Source organism: Astatotilapia calliptera, chromosome 3 (genome assembly GCF_964374335.1).
Source record: "Astatotilapia calliptera chromosome 3, fAstCal68.1, whole genome shotgun sequence".
Lineage (NCBI taxonomy): Eukaryota > Metazoa > Chordata > Actinopteri > Cichliformes > Cichlidae > Astatotilapia > Astatotilapia calliptera.
The window spans coordinates 11839739-11850287 of NC_137424.1; the positions used below are offsets into that span (position 1 = coordinate 11839739).

Below are 10549 nucleotides of genomic sequence, written 5' to 3' on the forward strand. Positions count from 1 at the left end.
TGTCAAAGTCACTGAGGATCAAACAGAAACACATGAAGCAGATTTTCCTGTTCTGGCTTTTTATAGCAGATAACCTTCAAAATCTTCTGCAGTCCATCAAAAACTGAAGCAAACCATGAATCAACATGTGAACATGAGCTGATGCTGCTGAAGGGAAGCAAAGTTACAGAGGTTTGATTACAGACACAGCTGAGAGTTTGTAATCTGTCATCATTTTAAAAGGTTTACATTTCTTCAGTATTGAACAGCAGAAATGAGGCTTTGTTTTCGGAGGCCGACAGCAGTGAACACAACAGCAGACTGGTGCGTAATAAGTAGTGAATAATGCAGGAAACAGATTTTTGAAGGTAAACTGTTCTTGAAGTACACTGAGAGAGAGAGAGAGCTGTGCAGGAAGTAAACGTCAAAGTCAGAGAGAATTCATGACGATGTTCATCAAACGTAAAGCGTAGTTTGGATCTTCTTCTGCTGCTGGTTCAGTCAGTTTTGGTTGGAGACAGATGAAACCTGCAGCTTCAGGATCTGTGAGCTGTCCACTTTCAGCACCGATGGCGTGTCCGTGCACGTGCCGTCGAGTGAACGATCCACGCTCTGTGTTTCCATCTTTGTGTGTTTAGCTGCTCTCATTTACTGTTTTATCTGTTTGCTTGTTGTTGAAATACTTTTGGGAGCTTTAACCTGAGATTCTGGCAAAATACATTTATATTAAAAAACGATTCAGGATTGAATGAATCAACATCGCTTTATTCAAATTAAAACCATTTAAATAGGAAAATCCATTTTTTTACACCCGCCTCTAATGCTGGGTAATGTCAGCTGGTCCATGTGCAGCTGGCTGTGAGGCTCAGGGAGCGTCTACAAAGTGCAACACTGAAAGAACATCATCCATAAATATTGAGTAATAACTGGACTCTCATACAGCGAGACTCAAATGCCTTTAAACATCAGCTTATCCTGCTGATCCAAGTCCAACACTGAGTTTGTAAAAACATGTTTGTCAATCATTTTGTTTGGTTTCTGAGGAAAATGATTCAATAACTTGCTGCTAATACACAACATTTCATCATATTTCCTCATAAGCCTCTTTTGTCTGACCATTTGATCCCATTTGAATTTGCAATAAAGGATCCACAGAGTTTGGTGACAATAATGACAGTAGATGTTTGTGTGAAAGTGCTGGAAGCAAATGAGTGTGTGATGTTCTTTCAGTGTTGCACTTTGTAGACGCTCCCTGAGCACTGGTCTCACAGCCAGCTGCACATAGAGACCAGTGTTGTTAGTCCAGGTCAGAAGATGACTTGTTGGAATGAAAATGAGCTTGTAGTTTGTCTGCATTAATAATGTGACTGGAAAAAGGTGTTGGACTTCAAATATGTCCATTTCTTTCACACTTCACCTTTAAAAGTGAAGCCTTGTGGTTCCTGGAAGGAAAAACATGACTTTTTCAAGTCTTTGTCCTGTTTTTATGAGAAATGTACGACTTTAATGTGAAACATTCAGAGTTTTTTCTCTTGTTGTGTTTGTTTGAAGCTGCTTCCTGTTGGCTTCAGCTGTTTGGAGTTTCCATTTTCTAAACTTCTACATTCTGAACCTTCTTCAGCTCTGAACAGATGATGAAACACTGAATGATTTCAAGCTCACACTTTGTCTAATAAACTTACATCTTTCATTCTTTATACAGATTGATGGACTGTGGTTTGTCAGAGATCAGCTGTGATTATCTGGCAGCAGCACTGAAGTCCAACCCCTCCCATCTGAGACAGCTGGAGCTGAGAGGAAACTACAAGCTGCAGGATTCAGGAGTGAAGCATCTGTGTGGTTTCCTGGAGAGTCCAGGATGTGGACTTGAAACTCTGAGGTCAGTCAGCATGTTTTAGTTGTGCTGAGATGAATATGATGTGAAAGTTGTGCTGACACTAAACTGCAGACATCAGGCTGATATTATACTGATCCACACTGAGGATCTTCATGGTAAAGTCTGTCTTCTTCTTCTCTGGCTAGGCTTAGTACACCATTAATCAGTTGTGTTTTACCGTTGCTCTCTGCAGAGTTGATGTCAAGACTTTTAAATCTTCCATAGACAAAACCAGTGAGTACTGAGACTTTGTGTCACATTCATCACTATTTCATCAACAGCATATCACATGAAAGCTCGTTTGTGCTTATTTCATTTTGCAAAAATCTATAAATTATGGGGGGGTTTTAAGGATGTGTTTTTAGGTACTGGTTTTGGTCAAAATATTTTAATACTTTTTAAAATCTTTTTAGTGAGTGAGAAGGCTGCAGCTGAAGAAGATGGTGGGTCCTTAAGGAAGAAAGAGAAATCCCTCACAGACAGTTTGTATTTGATCAGAAAACCACTAAGAAACTAATATGATTGTAAACAGCACCAGTTAGAGTTCCAGGAAATCCTGAATTATTCGATGTTTGTCTCTCATCAGGTTACTCTGAGGTCAGACTGAATCCAGACTCATTAGACACAGAGCTTGATTCGTCTAAAGATGACATAAAGGACATTAAGGTGAGAGAAAAGCATGTGCATCTGATTGTCTTGTGATACAAAAAATAGGCCTTCAGCACAGAAATTTTGTCAGGTGTGTTAAAGCACAGGGCAGACAACCAGTCAGGTTTAAGATTCTATGTCATTGTCAGTATGTTACTCGCAGTTTTGAAAGTGTGTACAGATAACACCTGATGTGTACTCTGTGTGCCTAGGGGCACACTCCACTAGCTGTGTGGTCCATCTATGTTTCTACCCTCACCTATGGCCACGAACTGTGGGTAATGACTGAAAGAACGAGGTTGCGAATACAAGCGGCTGAAATGAGCTTCCTCCGAAGGGTGGCTGGCCTCTCCCTTAGAGATAGGGTGAGAGGTTTAGCCATCCGGGAGGGGCTCAGAGTAGAGCAGCTGCTGCTCCACATCGAAAGGAGCCAGCAGAGGTGGTTTGGGCGTCTGACAAGGATGCCCCCTGGGCGCATCATGGGTGAGGTGTTTGGGCATGTCCCACCGGGAGGAGGCCCCGGGGCAGACCAGGACACGCTAGAGAGATTATATCTCTTGGCTCGCCTGGGAACGCCTTGGTGTTCCCCCAGATAAGCTGGAGGAGGTGGCTGGGGAGAGGGAGGTCTGAGCTTCTCTGCTTAGGCTGCTACCCCTGCGGCCCTGGATAAAGCAGAAGAAAATGGATGGATGATGGATGGATGGGTGTACTCTGTATAGTTTGTTCACCGTTTACTTGTTTATTGCTGCTTTAAACAGCTGATGTATTTCCTCTCTGAATTCCAGCCTCCATTAAGCTTCACCCCTCAAGTACAAACTGAATCCACACACATCTCCTACAGGTGCTTCTAATTTCACATTAGGTTGATAACATGTATGTAATGATGTGACAAGACGCGTGATACAGCTGGTGGTGATCAGACCTCAGCTCATACAGGCTGGTTGGAGTGCTTCAGCCCTTCTGTGTCCTACAGGTTCAGGTGTCCTGGTCCAGGTGTGTTCCAGTGTACTCTGACCAGACTAGTGTTTGTTATGGCTCAGGAGGCGGAGCTGTTGTACAGGACTGTCCAATGGGATGGGAGCCTCCTTCAATCAGCTGGAAAAACAGCTGCAGGGCCGCTGTTTAACATCACATGCTCTGAGGATGCAGTCTGGGAGCTCCACCTGCCACACTGTGAAACAAAGGAGGGTGAGCACTGTGCTGTGAAACATCTGCGTTACTGTGTGGTGCTCAGCTAATATGAACTGTTCTTTATCATACAAATAACCACAATGCAGTTTATTTATAATTCAATTCAATTCAATTTTATTTATATAGCGCCAAATCACAACATAAGTCGCCTCAAGGCGCTTCATAGATACAGAGAAAAACCCAACAATCATATGACCCCCTATGAACAAGCACTTTGGCGACAGTGGGAAGGAAAAACTCCCTTTTAACAGGAAGAAACCTCCGGCAGAACCAGGCTCAGGGAGGGACGGCCATCTGCTGCGACCAGTTGGGGTGAGAGAAGGAAGACAGGATAAAGACATGCTGTGGAAGAGAGACAGAGGTTAATAACAGATATGATTCAATGCAGAGAGGTCTATTAATACATAGTGAGTGAGAAAGGTGACTGGAAAGGAAAAACTCAATGCATCATGGGAATCCCCCGGCAGCCTACATCTATTGCAGCATAACTAGGGGAGGATTCAGGGTCACCTGGTCCAGCCCTAACTATATGCTTTAGCAAAAAGGAAAGTTTGAAGCCTAATCTTAAAAGTAGAGATAGTGTCTGTCTCCCGAATCCAAACTGGAAGCTAGTTCCACAGAAGAGGGGCCTGAAAACTGAAGGCTCTCCCTCCCATTCTACTTTTAAATACTATAGGAACAACAAGTAGGCCTGCAGAGCGAGAGCGAAGTGCTCTAATAGGGTGATATGGTACTACAAAGTCATTAAGATAAGATGGGGCCTGATTATTTAAGACCTTGTATGTGAGGAGCAGGATTTTGAATTCAATTCTGGATTTAACAGGAAGCCAATGAAGGGAAGCCAAAACAGGAGAAATATGCTCTCTCTTTCTAGTCCATCTCAGGACTCTTGCTGCAGCATTTTGGATTAGCTGAAGGCTTTTCAGTGAGTTTTTTGGACATCCTGATAATAATGAATTACAGTCGTCCAGCCTGGAAGTAATAAATGCATGAATTAGTTTTTCAGCATCACTCTGAGACAGGATATTTCTAATTTTAGAGATGTTGTGCAAATGGAAGAACGCAGTCTTACATATTTGTTTAATATGTGCATTGAAGGACATGTCCTGGTCAAAAATGACTCCAAGGTTCCTCACCGCGTTACTGGAGGCCAAGGTAATGCCATCCAGAGTAAGAATCTGGTTAGATACCATATTTCTAGGCTTTTCAGGGCCGAGTACAATAACCTCAGTTTTATCTGAATTAAGAAGCAGAAAGTTAGCGGCCATCCAGGTCTTTATGTCTTTAAGACATTCCTGCAGTTTAACTAATTGGTGTGTGTTATCTGGCTTCATGGACAGATAGAGCTAGGTGTCATCTGCATAGCAGTGAAAATGTATGCTATGTCTTCTAATGATACTGATAGGTTTGTAGCTTGTACCTATCCGCTGGAACGTTGAAGACAATATAATTACACTGCAAGGCAAGACACAAGTAGGCAAAGTTCTTCATGTTACTCGTGCACGGGAGAGACCGGACAGATGCCGTTCTCTCGTCTGATCCCAGTTGCTCTCGTCCGTTCTCCCGTACCACTTGGGGTTACATGAATATGCATAGGTTCATTAACATATGACGTCTACATACACACAAAGAGTACCTTGCCTGTGTGTGTGTGTGTGTGTGTGTGTGTGTGTGTGTGTGTGTGTGTGTGTGTGTGTGTGTGTGTGTGTGTGTGTGTGTGTGTGTGTGTGTGTGTGTGTGTGAGAGAGAGAGAGGTCAAGATATGACCCTGTGAAGAATCCCCAAAGCTGGCGCCAGGACGTCTGGGTCCATCTAACAAAAGGCTCTTATACTTAAACAGATATACGTGTGTTTGCTATACCATAAATCAGCAAAAGAAGATACGACCTCTCCTCTGTAGGGGAGTGAACTCACCCCCCTCTTCATGCTACACAGAGTTGTTACAGACCTCTTAGGATGAGACATTCTTTCAATCTACAAGTAATTATATACTTCTAAGCATATATAAGTAAATATTTCTAAGCATAAATGACAATCAACAATACAAAATCTAACAGATACTGCCTAAGGGAAGCATGTATAATGTAAACAGAATTGGTCCTAGCACTGAACCCTGTGGAACTCCATAATTAACCTCAGTGTGTGAAGAGGACTCTCCATTTACATGCACAAACTGGAGTCTATTAGATAGATATGATACAAACCACTGCAGTGCAGTACCTGTAATACCTACAGCATGTTCTAATCGCTCTAATAGGATATTATGGTCGACAGTATCGAACGCTGCACTAAGTTCTAGCAGGACAAGCACAGAGATGAGTCCACCGTCAGAGGCCATAAGAAGATCATTTGTAACCTTCACTAAAGCTGTTTCTGTGCTGTGATGAACTCTGAAACCTGACTGAAACTCTTCAAATAAACCATTCCTCTGCAGATGATCTGTTAGCTGTTTGACAACTACTCTTTCAAGGATTTTTGATATGAAAGGAAGGTTGGAGATTGGCCTATAATTAGCTAAGACTGCTGGGTTTAGAGATGGCTTTTTGAGTAAAGGTTTAACTACAGCCAGCTTGAAGGCCTGTGGTACATAGCCGATTATTAGAGATAGGTTGATCATATTTAAGATCAAGAAGAATTAATTAATGGCAGGACTTCTTTGAGCAGTTTTGTAGGAATGGGGTCTAAAAGACACGTTGATGGCTTGGAGGAAGTAATTATTGAAGTTAACTCAGAAAGATCAATTGGAGAAAAAGAGTAACTTAACATCAATGGTACTAAGAGTAACTGTAGATAATATTACATCTGTGGGATGATTACTGGTAATTTTTTCTCTAATGATAAAAAATTTATTTGTGAAGAAGTTCATGAAGTCATTACTAGTTAACGTTAAAGGGATTGTTGGCTCAAAAGAGCTCTGACTTTTTGTCAGCCTGGCTACAATGCTGAAGAGAAACCTGGGGTTGTTCTTCTTTTCTTCAATCAGTGATGAATAGTAAGATGTTCTGGCTTTGCGGAGGGCTTTCTTATAAAGCAGCAAACTATTTCTCCAGGCTAAATGATGATCCTCTAAATTTGTGACACGCCATTTCCTCTCCAGATTACGAGTCATCTGCTTTAGGGTACGTGTTTGAGAATTATACCACGGAGTCAGGTACTTCTGATTAGAGACCTTAGTTTTCACAGGAGCTACAGTATCCAGAGTCGTACGTAGTGAGGAGGTGAAATTATTAACAAGATAATTGACCTCTGTTGGGGTAGCGTTCAGATAGCTGCTCTGCTCTGTGTTGGTACAGGGCATTGAAGATGATAACAGTGGGTGGATTATATTCTTAAACTTAGTTACAGCACTTTCAGAAAGACATCTACTTTGATAAAGTCTACTCTTTACCGCTGTGTAATCATATATTGTAAAAGTAAATGTTATCAGGAAATGATCAGACAGGAGAGGGTTTTCAGGAAACACTGTTAAATGTTCAGTTTCTATGCCATATGTTAAAACAAGATCTAGAGTGTGATTAAAGTGGTGGGTGGGTTCTTTTACATTTTGAGAGAAACCAATTGAGTCTAATAACAGATTAAATGCCATGGTGAGGCTGTCATTTTTAGCATCTACATGGATGTTAAAATCACCCACAATAATTATTTTATCTGAGCTCAGAACTAAATTAGATATAAAGTCTGAGAAATCAGACAGAAACTCTGTGTAAGGCCCAGGTGGACGATAGATGATAACAAGTAAGACTGGTTTCTGAGTTTCACAGCTGGGGTGGACAATGTTAAGCATCAGGCTTTCAAATGAATTACAAACCAAGAACATATATAACTGCACAAACGTGTAACATAACTGATGCCTAGTTCTGAGCTTTATGTAATAAATAATGCAAAAGTTTTGGGCTGTTCACATTTATAACAAAAAAGGATGGAGGTGAACTTGTTTGCAGGAGATGTAATCCTCAGATAAGGTGAGAAGTAAATCTGAACTCTCAGAATGAAAAGCTCTTTCCTTTCACAGCGCTGTGTGTTGATGGCCTGCTGTCTGTTGCCCACATCTCTGATGATGGGATGAGCATCTTGGAGCCGCTGGAGATCACTGCCACCCATGTGGTTGTGAAGGTTCCTCACCTCTCTGGGTGGGGCATCATCTGGGATGATTTTAAGCGGCTCCTGAACATAACAGTAAATGGCCAAGTTCTGCTGTTCTTCCGACCTTCAGAGCCTGCAAGAATCAACGTGTTTCTACTCCAGGAAAATATCCCATTGTCAGAGGTAAATAGTTTCATCATCTTCACTCTGTGGTCCTCTCAGAATCCAAATGATTCTCGGCAGCTTTCTGATAATAAACTAAAGTTATGTACAGGTTTACTGGTCACTCCACTCTGATTACCTGAGACAAAGAGTCAGGCTCCATTTAGCTTTTCTTACCCACATTGTTGACCAATCACTGCTCTTCTTTATTCACTCCCAGTAATGACCCTAAGCTGTGAACATTTGATGTTTGTGACCCATAATGTCAGATCTGACACTTCACTGATAAAAATAAAATCATGGAGCTTTTTTTCTCTGCAAAGCTATTCTATCTCAAGAATGATTGTTTTTGATTCATACTGACACATGATATTCTACACCTGATATGTTTAAATGATCTCTACAGGTGAATAGACTTATTAACGTTACCAGCATAATAAACTGTCCTGTCACTGCAGGTGTCTGCCCAACAACACGATGATGCTGAATACCTCCAGACCCCTGCTGACTGTCTTTTCAGCTTCGGTCAAAGGTACAGTGTCCACTGTGAGCCTGAGAGCAGGATAATACAGCCGAAGGTGAGTCAGCAGTTAGAAACTATATGCTGCTGAAATGAAATGAAAGTCCTGGATAACCCACTCGTCATGAAAATGGCACCTTTCTGTTGTTGTTTAGCAAACACAGTTTCGCTCAAAGTCTGGCCCAAATTACCATCCAACATTTCAAGTTTTCCTGAGTACAAATTCAGGGTTTGTGAGTCTGATAGTCAAAGACCAAGAGGGGAATGAAATCTGGAAATCATCTGTTTGCCTGCCAGGTAAGATTCCTGCCAAATACCAGCAGAAATTACCCTACAAACTTTTTATTTTATATTTTATAAAACTTCAACTGAAATCATACTTCTCTTTTCATCCTCAGTTCAGAGTGCTGTTAAATGCCTATCTTTCTTTGTTCCTTCAGCACCAAGAACAGAAACCTTAATGAGAAATGTCCCAGATGAGTCCGGAGTCCCGGCAGACGAGAGGCTGCTCACAGTTCGCTCACAGTTTATTGACAGAGTGTCTGAACCTGTTTTAAACAAACTTCTGGATAAACTCCTGGAGCAGCATATTATCAATGATCAGGAGATGGAATCAGTCAGATCACAGCAGAGCAAAGCAGATAAAGCACGAGACGTTATTGACACAGTGCGACGAAAAGGAAGTATAGCCATCTTACTTCTGATCGCTGCTCTCTGTGAGGAGGATCCATGCCTTTTCACAGAGCTGAACTTAAGATAAGACAGATTTCTAATAAATCTCAAAGACCACTGACAGTGTCATTATTGTGATCTTCATGTGTGTGTTGGAAACTGGACTTTAGTTCTTATTAAAACCTGGACTCTGACTAGAAGCTGAGCAGGACATTGGATGGACTGAAGCAGAGTCTGGGACCTCGGTAAGTCTCTGGGCTGCTCATTATTAGTGCACAAACCAGGAAATATGTGAAGCTCCAACCTGTAGATGCTGAACCACATCTACAGGTTGAAGAGCAACACCTCAAGTTATCTGTGACCGGCATCTGTTTCCAACAATATAACTGAAGCTGTTTTTACCTTTAATGCTGGAATAGAATAGAATAGAATAGAATAGAATTCAACTTTATTGTCATTGCACATGCACAGGTACAGGGCAACGAAATGCAGTTTGCATCCATCCAGAAGTGCTTTAGTGATATAGATATATTACAATATATATTAGCAATAATATAGATATGTGAGTATATTACAGAAATGGGTCTATTATGGTATGTTATAATGTACACGGTATGAAGTATGTTGTGAATATTCTATAACTATAAGTATGTACAGGCTGTAGTGAGTACAAGCTATGTACAGGCTATGAACAGGATATAAATATGAAAAACTATACAGAATATGAAATAAATAACTTTACAGAATCTGGGATATACAGCTATACAGAAATGGGAACTATGCAAGTTGTAAACAGTTGTAGGATTAAAGATTATCGAATGTACAGAATGATTATTTACAGAGCTATACAGTAGTGCAGTTAAGATAAGTGAGATATGTGGATAATTTCTACAGAGGCTATATAAAGTGCTAGTGGTTGTGAGTGGTGGTTCAGTCCATGTTATTATTGTGTTTGAGGGTACAGTTGTCCATTGTGGGTGTGTGTATGTTCAGTCCATGAATAACATGTTGAATCACATGATCAGTGTTTACAATCTGATTACTGAGGTTCTCGTCTGTGCTAGCTTCTGCTTTGAGCAGCATTTTGTGTTTCTGCCTGTATAAATAAAGTTTTGCTGTTTGCTTTCTTATGCTGGAGTTTGAATTCATGTTTTTAAACAGTTTGAGCTTCCTGTTCGTGTAACCCGTTCATGTGTTACACCCGTCATTGCGTTGTGTTCTGGCGTGAAAGTAAGAGGCAGGAGACAGCACTTGGGTCTTTGGCTCTTTACTGCACATCTGCAACACAGAAATAAGTGTCTGATCTGTGTGTGTCACGCGACTGCCAGTACACCTCTCCTCCGGCCATGCTGAAAGGAGCTGTGCCTGCAGCTTCATTAACACCACAATAATATAATAAATCTAATACAACAAATTGT

The 10549-nt window shown here is 41.2% G+C and overlaps 1 protein-coding gene across 1 annotated transcript in view; it reads left to right on the top strand.

The window, feature by feature from the left end:
• The window catches only part of LOC113011575 (NACHT, LRR and PYD domains-containing protein 12-like), a 374200-nt gene extending 363939 nt beyond the window's left edge, over window positions 1-10261 (top strand). Inside the window, exons 9-17 of the mRNA XM_080298037.1 lie at window positions 2049-2089; window positions 2269-2337; window positions 2442-2521; window positions 3289-3344; window positions 3477-3691; window positions 7707-7960; window positions 8398-8517; window positions 8615-8756; window positions 8900-10261. Of these exons, the coding sequence (XP_080154163.1) occupies window positions 2049-2089; window positions 2269-2337; window positions 2442-2521; window positions 3289-3344; window positions 3477-3691; window positions 7707-7960; window positions 8398-8517; window positions 8615-8756; window positions 8900-9219 (1297 nt within the window). The 3' untranslated portion in view covers window positions 9220-10261. The remainder of the gene's footprint in view (window positions 1-2048; window positions 2090-2268; window positions 2338-2441; window positions 2522-3288; window positions 3345-3476; window positions 3692-7706; window positions 7961-8397; window positions 8518-8614; window positions 8757-8899) is intronic.
• The last annotated feature ends 288 nt before the right edge of the window (window positions 10262-10549 follow it).